Genomic DNA, 16,674 nt, shown 5'->3' with positions numbered 1-16,674 from the left:
ACATTCTTCAATAACACAATTATTGCCATTATAGTGCCTCAAGATCCAGTAAAGAACCTACTCGCCAGTTCTCCACACATATCACTGGAGCCATGTCTCACTTTGACCTCTAGACCTTAAAAGTCTAGACAGTATTGCTGGGCAGCTCAGGTCCTCCACCTGCTGCTTGGATCCTCTCCCTACCACATTGTTTAAACATGTTTTTAATTGTTTAGCACGTGATGTTTTAGAAAAGATTAACTGCGGTCTTCAGGCAGGTATGTTTCCTGCAGCACTTAAGACAGCTGTCATTAAACCACTTCTGAAGAAGAACAACCTTGATGCAAGAGTTACTGCTCACTACAGGCCCATCTCCAACTTACCATTCCTCAGCAAAATCCTTGAGAAAAAAAAACCAAACCAATTTATTCTCAAGTTAATAACTGTTTAATATCTAAAAACCTACCATTTATCAATCAGGTGTTCCATCTCACCATAGCACAGAAACAGCACTTATCAAAGTTGTGAATGATCTGCATATAAACACAGGTTCTAATAAATTGTCTGTTCTTGTGCTCCTGGATCTCAGTGCCGCCTTCGACACTGTTGATCATGATATTTTGCTAGAGAGATTCAAATAATGGGTCGGCCTCTCTGGCCCGGTTCTCAACTGCTTTAGAACATACCTTCAGGACAGGCAGTTCTTTGTGTCTATTGAGACTTTTCCTCGGACAAAGTGGGTATAATGTATGGGGTACCCCAAGGTTCGATTCTTGGACCATTGCTGTTCAATGTTTATATGCTCCCACTTGCACGTGTTGTACAGAAACACAAAATAAATTACCATAATTATGCAGATGATTCACAACTGTACATATCCCTGTCTCCTGATGACCTAGATCCCATACATTATGTAAACCAGTGTAGTGACGATATTAATCTATGGATGTCGGAGAACTTTTTACAACTGAACAAAGACAAAACAGAAATACTTATTTTTGGCACAAAGACTCAGAGACAGAGAATAGCAGCTCATCTCAGCTCTTTGTGTCTGGAGTGCAAAGGCGAAGCTATAAATTTTGGTGTAATCATAGACAGTGATCTAAATTTTAAGAGCCACATCAGTCATCTCACAAGATCAGCCTTCTACCACCTTAAAAATATTTAAAAACTAAGGGGCTTTCTATCAAAATCAGACTGTGAGAAATAATCCATGCATTAATAACAAGTAGACTGGACACTGCAATGGACTATTCACCGGCCTCCCAAAATCAGTTGTGCGCCAACTACAGTTAATTCAAAATACAGCAGCAGGTGTTCTGACCAGAACTAAAAAGTATGAGCACATTACACCTGTTCTTAGATCTCTGCATTGGCTCCCTGTCAAAACTAGAATCGATGTTAAAATTGTGTTAATTGTATACAAAGCTCTAAATGGCCTTGCACTACACTATATAAAAGACATGCTCATTACTTACAAACCAGCAAGAACTCTCAGGTCCATGGCAGTGGTCTTTGAACCATCCCTCGTGCTAGGTCTAGAGCAGGGGACACTGCATTTTCTATTCACGCCCCAAGTACATGGAACCCCCTGCCTGAGGACTTGAGAGAGGCCCCCACACTGGACACATTTAAAAGCAGGTTCAAAACCTTACTTTTCAAAACAGCCTACACCCAAGTTCTTGGTGTGTGTGTGTGTGTGTGTGTGTGTGTGTGTGTGTGTGTGTGTGTGTGTGTGTGTTTTGCTATTTTTATATAGTCTGCTGTGATTTCTGTTACTTTTAATTAATCAGTTTTTGTGGCACTTTTATTTATTTTACTAACTGTTTTATATTTATTTTTTGTCTGTACTTTTATGTTTTTATGCTTTTATAATGCTTTTTTCTGTCTTTTGCCTGTAAAGCACTTTGAGTGACCTCTGCGATGATAAGCTGCTATACAACAACTCATCTTGCCATATCTGAATGCATTGTGGGATATTCATGCAAGTGTGGTGTCCAGTGTTTGCATAATCCAAAATGTCTCTGTAGTATATCTATGTATCTGTGTGTGTATAGTATGTGTATTTTTCATGTGCTATTTGATATTACTATGGTTTCAAACATGCTCAAAACACTCGCCTACTATTTTGACGTACTAAATAGTATGCTAGTATGTACTAAGTAGTATGCTAGTATGTACTGAATAGGACGCTAGCATGTACTAAATAGTATGCTAGTATGTACTAAATAGTATGCTAGCATGTACTGAATGGTATGCTAGTATGAGTATGTACTGAATAGTATGCTAGTATGTACTAAATAATATGCTAGTATGTACCAAGTAGTATGTTAGCATATACTAAATAGTATGCTAGTATGTACTAAATAGGATGCTAGCATGTACTAAATAGTATGCTAGCATGTACTAAATAGTATGCTAGTATGTACTAAATAGGATGCTAGTATGTACTAAATAGTATGCTAGTATGTACTGAATAGTATGCTAGTATGAGTATGTACGGAATAGTATGCTAGTATGAGTATGTACTGAATAGTATGCTAGTATGTACTGAATAGTATGCTAGTATGTGATTTTGGATGCAGCACTGGTCTTGTGGCAGATGTAATGTTATTGTCTTTGTGTCTGTGTTGTCCTCCTGCATTGCCCAGGTGATCCTGTGTTGCTCCAACAACGGCCATTATGACATTGTTTATGGCCGCAATTACCCCAGTTCTGCTGCCCTCTGCCAGTGTGAGTACTAGTATCAGCACTAATACGAGTAATACTACTAGTATTGGTATACAACCCTTCTTCAACATTAACGCATACAGGCATACCCTGAAATATTACAACACGTCCAGCCAACTGAAATCCCTCCAAAATGTCCTCTGGTTTTGAGTACATCAGAAGACAGTATCCCTCCTTCCTTTAGCTGTGTCCCATACAGTCACAGCAAGTCTGGTTCTCCAACACACTGCAGCTCTGGTTCTCCAACACACACAACAAGTCTGGTTGTCCAACACACACACAGCAAGTCTGGTTCTCCAACACACACACACAGCAAGTCTGGTTCTCCAACACACACACACATAGCAAGTCTGGTTCTTCAACACACACACACACAGCAAGTATGGTTCTCCAACACACAGCAAGTCTGGTTGTCCAACACACACACAGCAAGTCTGGTTCTCCAACACACACACACATAGCAAGTATGGTTCTCCAACACACAGCAAGTCTGGTTCTCCAACACACACACAGCAAGTCTGGTTCTCCAACACACAGCAAGTCTGGTTCTCCACAAGACACAGCAAATCTGGTTCTCCATAACACACACAGCAAGTCTGGTTCTCCAACACACAGCAAGTCTGGTTCTTCGACACACAGCAAGTCTGGTTGTCCAACACACAGCAAGTCTGGTTCTCCAACACACACACAGCAAGTCTGGTTCTCCAACACACAGCAAGTCTGGTTCTCCGACACACAGCAAGTCTGGTTGTCCAACACACAGCAAATCTGGTTCTCCACAACACACACAAAGTCTGGTTCTCCAACACACAGCAAGTCCAGATGACATACCTGTGGAGGCATGGAGGTGTTTAGGAGAGATGGCAGTGGGGTTTTTAACTAGATTGTTTAACACAATCCTGGAAAGTGAGAGGATGCCTGAGGAGTGGAGAAGAAGAACAAGGGCTATGTGCAGAACTGTAGCCACTACAGAGATATAAAGTTGATCAGCCACAGCATGAAGATGTGTCCCACATGTCAACTAGAAATCGCATCTCCTGAGTTACATCACATTCACTCCATGTGTTGATGCTTCTGTTCATGTGTGCTGTAGTGTATTACTAACCCTGCTCCACCCCCAACTATCTATGTTGACAAAACCAGACGGGAAAATGTGGACCACTTTACATACCTCGGAAGCCTCCTATCATCCAAAGCTAATATTGATGAGGAAATACACCACCGCCTCAGCTGTGCCAGTGGGGTTTTCTCAAGACTGAGGAAAAGGGTCTTTGAAAACCGCAACCTCCAGGCCAGAACGAAAATTATGGTCTACAAAGCGGTAGTGTTGCCAACCCTACTGTATGGATCAGAATCCTGGACCACATACAGCAGGCACTAGAGGCACATCATCAGAGGTGCCCCCGAAAGATCCTCAAGATCACCTGGGAAGATAGACGCACCAACACCAGCGTCCTGGAGGAGGCTAACATTCCTGCTATCGTTGCCACCATTGCCCAACACCAGCTAAGATGGACTGGCCATGTCATCCGTATGCCTGACTCTCGCCTTCCAAAACAAGTCCTATACTCTCGGCTTCTCACAGGACAACGTGCCCCGGGTGGTCAAAAAAGGTATGAGGATAACATCCAAGCGAACATCAAAAAATGCCACATCGACCCTAAGACCTGGGAAGACATAGCAACCAACAGCGCCACCTGGAGAAAACTTGTCTGGGAAGGAGCTGCACTTTATAATAATGATCTCCGCCATGCTGCAGAAGACAAGCGCAGACTCAGAAAGGAGGGAGTTTCCACCGAAAAGGCCAAAACCAATCCCACAATTACCACCGCCCACCCCTGCCCACACTGCACCAAAATATGCGGCTCCAGGATCGGCCTCTTCGCCCACCTGAAGACCCACAAGGACCAAGAAGGAGGACAGTCATACTCAACCCCGAGTGACCGCCGATGATTACTGACACAGTCTGTGGATAACGACTCAATGACAGACTGCACTGTAGGAAGTCTGCTCAGGTCATGGTCTTCAGTAAACATGGTCTTCAGTAGACATGGTCTTCAGTAAACAACAACAAAAAATCTGCTTTGTTGCCATGACAAGTTCTCTGGTTAAGTTTAGGTGTTGGATTACAGATGGTTAAATATACCACGATGTCTTTAATAAATACATTCTGATACATTTAACTATGTTAGTACTGCTAGAGGTACTGTTGTCTGTACCATGTGTATGTACTGTGGTACTATGTTAGTACTGTTAGAGGTACTGTGGTCTGTGTACCATGTGTATCAGTATATACTGTGGTACTATGTTGGTCTGTGTTTCTCCAGCTCTCCTCTATGAGCTGCTCTACACCAGGGTTTTTGGAGTGGAGGAGCTGGACCTCTATCAGTCTCTGGAGGTCTTCCGAAGCGGAGGTCGTCGTTACAGAAGCAGCCCATCAGCATGTAGCGATGGTGACCTGGGGTACGACGCACCAGACGACCGTGCTCACAGGTACTACATCACACAAGTACAGTACATAGTACTACATGGCCTCTTTATGGTGTTCAGTATAATGTTTTGATACTCATTATTTTTCTCATAATTTCCGTGTATTGGAGGGCGTCCGGGTAGCATGGCGGTCTATTCCATTGCCTACCAACACGGGGATCGCCAGTTCAAATCCCCGTGTTATCGCCGGCTTGGTCGGGCGTCCCTACAGACACAATTGGCCGTGTCTGCGGGTGGGAAGCAGGATGTGGGTATGTGTCCTGGTCGCTGTACTAGCGCCTCCTCTGGTCGGTTGGGGCGCCTGTTCGGGGGGGAGGGGGACTGAGGGGAATAGCGTGATCCTCCCACGCGCTACGTCCCCCTGGTGAAATTCCTCACTGTCAGGTGAAAAGAAGTGGCTGGTGACTCCACATGTATGGGAGGAGACATGTGGTAGTCTGCAGCCCTCCCTGGATCAGCAGAGGGGGTGGAGCAGAGACCGGGACGGCTCGGAAAAGTGGGGTAAATTGTCCGGATACAATTGCAGAGAAAAGGGGGGGGGGGGATTAAAAAAAAAGTCCATGTATTGGCTACATTTTGTAACAACTGAGCTTTAAAGTTGTTGTCCTTTGTTATGGAGATAAGACCACCCCACCAGTCCTGCTGGCATCCGTGCTCCAGCTAGTTAAGTGCTGTAGGTGGAGGGTGAATCTCCACCCAGTGTGCTCTCAGCATGTGTTAGTGTTTTAACTGACTCCTAGAGGTCCGTTTGGGAGCTGTTGAGCCCAGAATTGTTGCAGCTGGCTGTGTCTTTTCTCTTTCAGGGAAGAGTGGGAGATGAGTGGAGCTGGAAGACCTGCTGAAGGTCAGCAGAAGGCCTCGGTGGATGATAGCAAGGTGAGGCCCCTTGTTTTGAAAGTTATGTTGTTGGCCCCAGGGCCCTGAGCTGGTTTATCACCTCGGGTGGTGATTTTTACAAAATGGACGTGTTTTCTCCCTGCAGGGCTGGTGGGTAGGGTCAAGTGTGTTACCCCTCCAGGGCTGGTGGGTAGGGTAAAGTGTTTCTCCCTACAAGGCTGGTGGGTAGGGTAAAGTGTGTTACCCCTCCAGGGCTGGTGGGTAGGGTAAAGTGTGTTACCCCTCCAGGGCTGGTGGGTAGGGTAACATGTGTTACCCCTCCAGGGCTGGTGGGTAGGGTAAAGTGTGTTACCCCTCCAGGGCTGGTGGGTAGGGTAAAGTGTTTCTCCCTACAAGGCTGGTGGGTAGGGTAAAGTGTGTTACCCCTCCAGGGCTGGTGGGTAGGGTAACATGTGTTACCCCTCCAGGGCTGGTGGGTAGGGTAAAGTGTGTTACTCCTCCAGGGCTGGTGGGTAGGGTAAAGTGTATTACTCCTCCAGGGCTGGTGGGTAAGGTAAAGTGTATTACTCCTCCAGGGCTGGTGGGTAAGGTAAAGTGTGTTACCCCTCCAGGGCTGGTGGGTAGGGTAAAGTGTGTTACCCCTCCAGGGCTGGTGGGTAGGGTAACGTGTATTACTCCTCCAGGACTGGTGGGTAAGGTAAAGTGTATTACCCCTCCAGGGCTGGTGGGTAGGGTAGAATGTGTTACTCCCCCAGGACTGGTGGGTAAGGTAAAGTGTATTACCCCTCCAGGGCTGGTGGGTAGGGTAGAATGTGTTACTCCCCCAGGACTGGTGGGTAAGGTAAAGTGTGTTACTCCTCCAGGGCTGGTGGGTAAGGTAAAGTGTATTACTCCTCCAGGGCTGGTGGGTAAGGTAAAGTGTATTACTCCTCCAGGCCTGGTGGGTAGGGTAACGTGTATTATCCCTCCAGGGCTGGTGGGTAAGGTAAAGTGTGTTACTCCTCCAGGGCTGGTGGGTAAGGTAACGTGTATTACTCCTCCAGGGCTGGTGGGTAAGGTAAAGTGTGTTACTCCTCCAGGGCTGGTGGGTAAGGTAAAGTGTATTACTCCTCCAGGGCTGGTGGGTAGGGTAAAGTGTTTTACCACTCCAGGACCCTACCCCACCTGAACCGAAGTTTGGCTAGCATTGAACAAATAAGCTCTTGTTGGCAGGACAGTACATGGGTGAGCACGAGCACCCCCCCCCCCATTTCTGCCGAGCATCATTTTACTGGTTTGTACGACGATGGAGGACGGCCCCAGTAAAACGAAGTTTATTTTTATAGCCCAAAATCAAGGTGTAACCCCAAAGGGCTTTACGGTCAATACAACATACGAGACCCTCTGGCCTTGGACCCTCGACCCAACTGTGGAAGAACTGCACAAGAAAAACCTTATCAGGAAAAGAAAGATGAGGGAGACCTCAGGGAGAGCAGCAGAGGAGGGATCCCTTTTCCAGGACAGACAGGCAATAGTAGTCAAATATACAAAATATGTAGAATTATGATGTAACCTAGATTACACACACAGAGCCCGGTAATGTAGAACACATAGTTAATGCTCAAAATTCAACAAATTTAAATGTGCTGGGTAATAAAATAAAGAGCATGCAAGGCAGATTTAATGAAGCTGTGACCATCCAAGACAATGTCAGAAACCCCATTATGAAACATGATGCTCCTGATCCCTTCTTCTGGTGAAAGTTGGTAACGCCCAACATTAGCAGTGTTAAAAGGGTAAAAATAATCAATTCATAACAGATGAAAATGGTGTTTCTCTCTCTCTCTCTCTCTCTCTCTCTCTCTCTCTCTCTCTCTCTCTCTAGCCCTCAGCAGACTCCTCCACTCCCTCCAGACTGTCTTTGCCTTATAAGGTGTTGAAGTCTCTGGATGGGGACATATATCGGAACTTGGCATTTGATGTTTGGCAAGACAGCCGTAAAGGTACTGGGACTGTCTAGAGTCTGCTTCACCCACGTTCCAGTCACTTAGCTGACTCCGGTCCACCAAGACTCAAAACATTACCACTGGAAGCTCAAAATCATCAACACTACAAACAGTTTCAGTACACTAAGTACATCTTGATTTATGGTCTCACCAGAAATGCAGAAGACAGACTACATGGTGTTTGCAGGCCGGCAGTACTTCCTGGGAGACAAATGTCAGGTAGAGAAGACTTTCTCCAATTCCTCAAGTCACTGCTGAGTGACTCAGACAAGGGACAACTCTCTTAACAGGAGAAGAAAGCAAATTATGTGTGTGTGTGTGTTTGTGTGTGTGTCAGGTGCGTCTTGAGCCCAAAGGGAAGTACTACAATGCGTTCATCCAGGAAGTGGGAACGCACTCCTCAGCGGTCACTGTGTTCATCGAGGAACTGGGAGAAAAGTAAAACTGTCACTTACCCACATCCAGACACTGTTCTGTCTAACACTGTGTAGTGTTGAGGATTTTTCAATGTGGTGCTTACATTTGGAGTGAACTGGCTTTTGAACAGAGTTTACACTCTGCTGCTAGCTGAGGCTAAAATCTAAGAACTATTCAGTGTTGGCTAGTTGCATGTAAACAACTTCAGTGTTTTCCACACATAGACTTTACTTGGGTGGGCCGCCCAGGTATATGAATGGCCGCCAAAGTATATTTGTTGACCCATTTTAGCTTCTTTTTTTTTCTTTTTTTTTTTGTATTCCTCTGAGAAAATGATTCTATCTGCGATCAAGTAACTAGTGAACAATCTCCCCTCGCTCTACCCCTCCCGTACCTATTCAATCTGCTGTCACGAGAAGGGTCTACTGACAATCTCCCCTCGCTCTACCCCTCCCTTACCTATTCATTCTGCTTTCACGAGAAGGGTCTACTGGCCATCTCACCTTGCTCTACCCCTCCCTTACCTGTTCTTTCTGCTATTACGAGAAGGGTCTACTGACCATCTCCCCTCGCTCTACCCCTCCCTTACCTGTTCTTTCTGCTGTCACGAGAAGGGTCTACTGACCATCTCCCCTCGCTCTACCCCTCCCTTACCTGTTCTTTCTGCTATCACGAGAAGGGTCTACTGACCATCTCCCCTCACTCTACCCCTCCCGTACCTGTTCTTTCTGCTGTCACGAGAAGGGTCTACTGACCATCTCACCTTGCTCTACCCCTCCCATACCTGTTCTTTCTGCTGTCGCCAGAAGGGTCTACTGACCATCTCACCTTGCTCTACCCCTCCCTTACCTATTCATTCTGCTGTCGCCAGATGGGTCTACTGACCATCTCACCTTGCTCTACCCCTCCCTTACCTATTCATTCTGCTGTCACGAGAAGGGTCTACTGACCATCTCACCTTGCTCTACCCCTCCCTTACCTATTCATTCTGCTGTCACGAGAAGGGTCTACTGACAATCTCCCCTCGCTCTACCCCTTCCTTACCTATTCATTCTGCTGTCACGAGAAGGGTCTACTGACAATCTCCCCTCGCTCTACCCCTCCCTTACCTGTTCTTTCTGCTGTCGCGAGAAGGGTCTACTGACCATCTCCCCTCCCTTACCTGTTCTTTCTGCTGTTGCGAGAAGGGTCTACTGACCATCTCCCCTCGCTCTACCCCTCCCTTACCTGTTCTTTCTGCTGTCACGAGAAGGGTCTACTGACAATCTCCCCTCGCTCTACCCCTCCCTTACCTGTTCTTTCTGCTGTCACGAGAAGGGTCTACTGACCATCTCACCTCGCTTTACCCCTCCCTTACCTGTTCTTTCTGCTGTCACGAGAAGGGTCTACTGACCATCTCACCTCGCTCTACCCCTCCCTTACCTGTTCTTTCTGCTATTACGAGAAGGGTCTACTGACCATCTCCCCTCGCTCTACCCCTCCCTTACCTGTTCTTTCTGCTATCGCGAGAAGGGTCTACTGACCATCTCACCTCGCTCTACCCCTCCCTTACCTGTTCTTTCTGCTGTCACGAGAAGGGTCTACTGACCATCTCCCCTCGCTCTACCCCTCCCTTACCTGTTCTTTCTGCTGTCACGAGAAGGGTCTACTGACCATCTCCCCTCGCTCTACCCCTCCCTTACCTGTTCATTCTGCTATTACGAGAAGGGTCTACTGACCATCTCCCCTCGCTCTACCCCTCCCGTACCTGTTCATTCTGCTGTCACGAGAAGGGTCTACTGACAATCTCCCCTCGCTCCACCCCTCTCTTACCTGTTCATTCTGCTATCACGAGAAGGGTCTACTGACAATCTCCCCTCGCTCCACCCCTCTCTTACCTGTTCATTCTGCTATCACGAGAAGGGTCTACTGACCATCTCCCCTCGCTCTACCCCTCCCTTACCTGTTCTTTCTGCTATCGCGAGAAGGGTCTACTGACCATCTCCCCTCGCTCTACCCCTTCCGTACCTGTTCTGCTATCGTGTGAAGGGTCTACTGGCAATCTCACCTCGCTCTACCCCTCCCGTACCTGTTCTTTCTGCTATCACGACAAGGGTCTACTGACCATCTCCCCTCGCTCTACCCCTCCCTTACCTGTTCTTTCTGCTATCGCGAGAAGGGTCTACTGACCATCTCCCCTCGCTCTACCCCTTCCGTACCTGTTCTGCTATCGTGTGAAGGGTCTACTGGCAATCTCCCCTCGCTCTACCCCTTCCGTACCTGTTCTTTCTGCTATCACGACAAGGGTCTACTGACAATCTCCCCTCGCTCTACCCCTCCCATACCTGTTCATTCTGCTGTCGCGAGAAGGGTCTACTGACCATCTCCCCTCCCTTACCTGTTCTTTCTGCTGTCGCGAGAAGGGTCTACTGACCATCTCCCCTCGCTGTACTCCTCCTATACCTGTTCTTTCTGCTATCACGACAAGGGTCTGCTGACAATCTCCCCTCGCTTTACCCCTGCCTTACCTGTTCATTCTGCTGTTGCGAGAAGGGTCTACTGACCATCTCCCCTCGCTCTACCCCTCCCTTACCTATTCATTCTGCTGTTGCGAGAAGGGTCTACTGACCATCTCCCCTCGCTCTACCCCTCCCTTACCTGTTCATTCTGCTGTTGCGAGAAGGGTCTACTGACCATCTCCCCTCGCTCTACCCCTCCCTTACCTGTTCATTCTGCTGTCACGAGAAGGGTCTACTGACCATCTCCCCTCGCTCTACCCCTCCCTTACCTATTCAATCTGCTGTCACGAGAAGGGTCTACTGACCATCTCACCTTGCTCTACCCCTCCCGTACCTATTCATTCTGCTGTCACGAGAAGGGTCTACTGACCATCTCCCCTCGCTCTACCCCTCCCTTACCTGTTCATTCTGCTGTCACGAGAAGGGTCTACTGACCATCTCCCCTCGCTCTACCCCTCCCGTACCTATTCATTCTGCTGTCACGAGAAGGGTCTACTGACCATCTCCCCTCGCTCTAGCCCTCCCTTACCTGTTCATTCTGCTGTTGCGAGAAGGGTCTACTGACCATCTCACCTTGCTCTACCCCTCCCTTACCTGTTCATTCTGCTGTTGCGAGAAGGGTCTACTGACCATCTCCCCTCGCTCTACCCCTCCCGTACCTGTTCTTTCTGCTGTTGCGAGAAGGGTCTACTGACCATCTCACCTTGCTCTACCCCTCCCTTACCTGTTCATTCTGCTGTTGCGAGAAGGGTCTACTGACAATCTCCCCTCGCTCTACCCCTCCCTTACCTGTTCTTTCTGCTATCGCGAGAAGGGTCTACTGACCATCTCACCTCGCTCTACCCCTCCCTTACCTGTTCTTTCTGCTGTCACGAGAAGGGTCTACTGACCATCTCCCCTCGCTCTACCCCTCCCTTACCTGTTCTTTCTGCTGTCACGAGAAGGGTCTACTGACCATCTCCCCTCGCTCTACCCCTCCCTTACCTGTTCATTCTGCTATTACGAGAAGGGTCTACTGACCATCTCCCCTCGCTCTACCCCTCCCGTACCTGTTCATTCTGCTGTCACGAGAAGGGTCTACTGACAATCTCCCCTCGCTCCACCCCTCTCTTACCTGTTCATTCTGCTATCACGAGAAGGGTCTACTGACCATCTCCCCTCGCTCTACCCCTCCCTTACCTGTTCTTTCTGCTATCGCGAGAAGGGTCTACTGACCATCTCCCCTCGCTCTACCCCTCCCTTACCTGTTTTTTCTGCTATTACGAGAAGGGTCTACTGACCATCTCCCCTCGCTCTACCCCTTCCGTACCTGTTCTGCTATCGTGTGAAGGGTCTACTGGCAATCTCACCTCGCTCTACCCCTCCCGTACCTGTTCTTTCTGCTATCACGACAAGGGTCTACTGACAATCTCCCCTCGCTCTACCCCTCCCATACCTGTTCATTCTGCTGTCGCGAGAAGGGTCTACTGACCATCTCCCCTCCCTTACCTGTTCTTTCTGCTGTCGCGAGAAGGGTCTACTGACCATCTCCCCTCGCTCTACCCCTCCCTTACCTGTTCTTTCTGCTGTCGCGAGAAGGGTCTACTGACCATCTCCCCTCGCTGTACTCCTCCTATACCTGTTCTTTCTGCTATCACGACAAGGGTCTGCTGACAATCTCCCCTCGCTTTACCCCTGCCTTACCTGTTCATTCTGCTGTTGCGAGAAGGGTCTACTGACCATCTCCCCTCGCTCTACCCCTCCCTTACCTATTCATTCTGCTGTTGCGAGAAGGGTCTACTGACCATCTCCCCTCGCTCTACCCCTCCCTTACCTGTTCATTCTGCTGTTGCGAGAAGGGTCTACTGACCATCTCCCCTCGCTCTACCCCTCCCTTACCTGTTCATTCTGCTGTCACGAGAAGGGTCTACTGACCATCTCCCCTCGCTCTACCCCTCCCTTACCTATTCAATCTGCTGTCACGAGAAGGGTCTACTGACCATCTCACCTTGCTCTACCCCTCCCGTACCTATTCATTCTGCTGTCACGAGAAGGGTCTACTGACCATCTCCCCTCGCTCTACCCCTCCCTTACCTGTTCATTCTGCTGTCACGAGAAGGGTCTACTGACCATCTCCCCTCGCTCTACCCCTCCCGTACCTATTCATTCTGCTGTCACGAGAAGGGTCTACTGACCATCTCCCCTCGCTCTAGCCCTCCCTTACCTGTTCATTCTGCTGTTGCGAGAAGGGTCTACTGACCATCTCACCTTGCTCTACCCCTCCCTTACCTGTTCATTCTGCTGTTGCGAGAAGGGTCTACTGACCATCTCCCCTCGCTCTACCCCTCCCTTACCTGTTCTTTCTGCTGTTGCGAGAAGGGTCTACTGACCATCTCACCTTGCTCTACCCCTCCCTTACCTGTTCATTCTGCTGTTGCGAGAAGGGTCTACTGACAATCGCGCACGCTCTGCAGAGAAACAGAGAGAGAGAGAGAGAGAGAGAGACGATCTCTGGTATTATGTTGTTAGAAGAGGCAGACACTGATATTTTACAAGCACGGACAGGTAAAGCAACTCCTTTTCTCCATGTTGTGTGGCTGTTCTCTGACTTTGGTAGTAGCTTCGAATTGTATGAAAGAAAGCGACAACTGTGCTGCGTTGGTAGCTACAAGACTATAGAGTGTGTTCAGCACACGTAACTTGACCATTGTGCAACATGCAGCAAAGTTGTCCTGGCTAAGATTATACCAGTGGTCCATGTTTTCAGTTACCCGCAGTCCAAAAATGTTAAATGGAAAATTCCAGAATTAAACAATTCATAAGTTTTAAATTGTGTGCTGTTCTGAGTAGCGTGATGAAATCTCGCGCGATCCCGCCCGGGACGTGAATCATCCCTTTGTCCAGTGTATCCACACTGTGTACGCTACCCGCCCATTAGTCACTTAGTACTGTACATAGAGGGTTCAATACTATCCACGGTTTCAGGGATCCGCTGGGGGTCGTAGAACATATCCCTGCAGATAAGGGGGGCTACTGTTTTCTCTTCAGGCTATGGCAGTGAGAAAGACACAGACTAGCTCTAGCTAAGGTTAGACTACTAATTTTTCATGCATTTACTCAGAAGATATGAGTAGTGAGATAAATCACAATATTGTGTTAAAGGTCACATGTATTTGTTGATTGTCACATGTCGTAGAACATTTTTGTGCTGGCAGGTAATGCCGGCCCTTTCCGCCGGCTACCACCACAAGTATATTTCAGACCCGTGGGAAATGCTGAACTTGTTTGTAGTATCCAGACAGTAGGAAGTAGCCGTCATGAGAGAATGGCGGGTACGCTGTCTGGACTTCTGAGAATTAGTGATTTATATCAAAATATACGAAAGCCACATTTTGCCCATTTCAGAGACGTGTTTCTGCTTGGCTTGATTTGGACGTTACATTGCCAGTGTCTGAAAGCTCAGTTGTAGTTTTGATCACAGTAATAAAACCCCCAGATAGCTGGATTATTCAGATGCTCACAGGGACGGACCTTTTTAAGAGATTTTCTCGTCTCTGGGCAGACATCTGGTCCCACTGGCCAATCTGAAGCCAGTAAATCCAGTCCCAGCCTGGAACGTGGCCCCGAGTCGTAAAGGAGACCTGGGTAAGTCCCTCCTGAACCCAATTCTTAGGGTCACATTTTATCTAAATACTATTGGGAGGTTAAATGTACTTGATATACTGTCTGTCTGCTTTTTAACAAGTTACTTCTTAAATTTAACTACAAACCCCAATTCCAATGAAGTTGGAACATTGTGTAAAACGTGAATAAAAACAGAATACAATGATTTGCAAATCCTTTTCGACCTATATTCAATTGAATACACTACAAAGACAAGATATTTAATGTTAGTTTAATATGATAAACTTTGTTGTTTTTTGCAAATATTCACTCATTTTGAATCTGATGCCTGCAGCACATTCTAAAGAAGCTGGGACAGGGGCAACAAAAGACTGGGAAAGTTGAGGAAAGCTCTAAAAGCCCCTGTTTGGAACATTCCACAGGTGAACAGGTTAACTGGAAACACTTGAGTGTCATGATTGGGTATAAAAGGAGCATCCCTGAAAGGCTCAGTCGTTCACAAACAAGGATGGGGCGAGGTTCATCACTTTGTGAATAACTGCGTGAGCAAATAGTCCAACAGTTTAAGAACAACGTTTCTCAACGTACAACTGCAAGGAATTTAGGGATTTCATCATCTCCAGTCCATAATATCATCACAAGATTCAGAGAATCTGGAGAAATCTCTGCACGTAAGCGGCAAAGCCGAAAACCAACATTGAATACCCGTGACCTTCGACCCCTCAGGCGGCACTGCATTAAAAACCGGCATCATTGTGTAAAGGATGTTACCACGTGGGCTCAGGAACACTTGGGAAAACCATCGTCAGTTAACACAGTTGGTCGCTACATCTACAAGTGCAAGTTAAAACTCTACCATGCAAAGCCAAAGCCAGATATCAACACCACCCAGAAACGCTGCCAGCTTCTCTGGCCCGAGCTCATCTGAGATGGACTGACACAAAGTGGACAAGTGTGCTGTGGTCTGACGAGTCCACATTTCACATTGTTTTTGGAAACCATGGACGTCGTGTCCTCCGGGCTAAAGAGGAAAAGGACCATCCAGATTGTTATCAGCGCAGAGTCCAAAAGCCAGCATCTGTGATGGTATGGGGGGGGGGGGTGTTAGTGCCCATGGCATCATGGGTAACTTGCACATCTGTGAAGGCACCATTAATGCTGAAAGGTACATACAGGTTTTGGAGCAACATATGCTGCCATCCAAGCGACGTCTTTTTCAGGGACGTCCCTGCTTATTTCAGTAAGACAATGCCAAGCCACATTCTGCATGTGTTCCTACAGCGGGGCTTCGTAGTAAAAGAGTGCGGGTACTGGACTGGCTTGCCTGCAGTCCAGACCTGTCTCCCATTGAACATGTGTGGCGCATTATGAAGCACAAAATACGACAATGGAGACCCCGGACTGTTGAGCAACTGGAGTCGTACATCAAGCAATAATGGGAAAGAATTCCACCTACAAAGCTTCAACAAGTAGTGTCCTCAGTTCCCAAACGCTTATTGAGTGTTGTTAAAAGGAAAGGTGGTGTAACACAGTGGTGAACATGCCCCTGTCCCAGCTTCTCTGGAACGTGTCGCAGGCATCAAATTCAAAATGAGTGAATATTTGCAAAAAAACAATAAAGTTTATCAGTTTGAACATTAAATATCTTGTCTCTGTAGTGTATTCAATTGAATATAGGTCGAAAAAGATTTGCAAATCATTGTATTCTGTTTTTATTTACGTTTTACACAACGTCCCAACTTCACTGGAATTGGGGTTTGTAGTAGATTTTAGTGGCCATAAAAAAATCCATCTTCGCTTTTTTGCAAACATGGTTTTTGATACTTCATCACTGGCATATTTACAAAGTAAAAATCATGTTTAGTCTCCTCCAACTCACATTTATATAAAGGGGTGTAGATGTGGAGGACAGGGATGGAGGTTACACTGCTATAGTTTCATTTACCAGACGCTTTTATCCAAACCGACGTGCATCTGAGAGTTAATACAACACAGGCAAGGATCTAGTCAGGAGGGGACAACACAAGTAAGTGCCAAATAACTAGGTTCAAGTCCAATAGGACATAGGTGTCAACGGGCAGTGCGCAAAGGCAATGCATAGGGTGCATAGAAGTGATCTTTTGTTTTTTTTTTTT

At 47.3% G+C, this 16,674-nt stretch overlaps 1 protein-coding gene across 1 annotated transcript in view; it reads left to right on the top strand.

Moving 5' to 3' along the window:
- alg13 (ALG13 UDP-N-acetylglucosaminyltransferase subunit) overlaps window positions 1–16,674 on the top strand; it is an 88,510-nt gene that overhangs the window by 26,920 nt on the left and 44,916 nt on the right. Inside the window, exons 6-12 of the mRNA XM_056280595.1 lie at window positions 2,631–2,712; window positions 5,037–5,202; window positions 6,003–6,075; window positions 7,901–8,018; window positions 8,176–8,240; window positions 8,359–8,459; window positions 14,478–14,560. Coding sequence (XP_056136570.1) covers window positions 2,631–2,712; window positions 5,037–5,202; window positions 6,003–6,075; window positions 7,901–8,018; window positions 8,176–8,240; window positions 8,359–8,459; window positions 14,478–14,560 — 688 coding nt within the window. The remainder of the gene's footprint in view (window positions 1–2,630; window positions 2,713–5,036; window positions 5,203–6,002; window positions 6,076–7,900; window positions 8,019–8,175; window positions 8,241–8,358; window positions 8,460–14,477; window positions 14,561–16,674) is intronic.

The sequence above is a fragment of the Lampris incognitus genome, chromosome 5 (assembly GCF_029633865.1).
Source record: "Lampris incognitus isolate fLamInc1 chromosome 5, fLamInc1.hap2, whole genome shotgun sequence".
Classification (NCBI taxonomy): domain Eukaryota; kingdom Metazoa; phylum Chordata; class Actinopteri; order Lampriformes; family Lampridae; genus Lampris; species Lampris incognitus.
The sequence above is the reverse complement of the archived record's forward strand: the minus strand, read 5'-3'. Positions and strand labels throughout refer to the sequence as shown.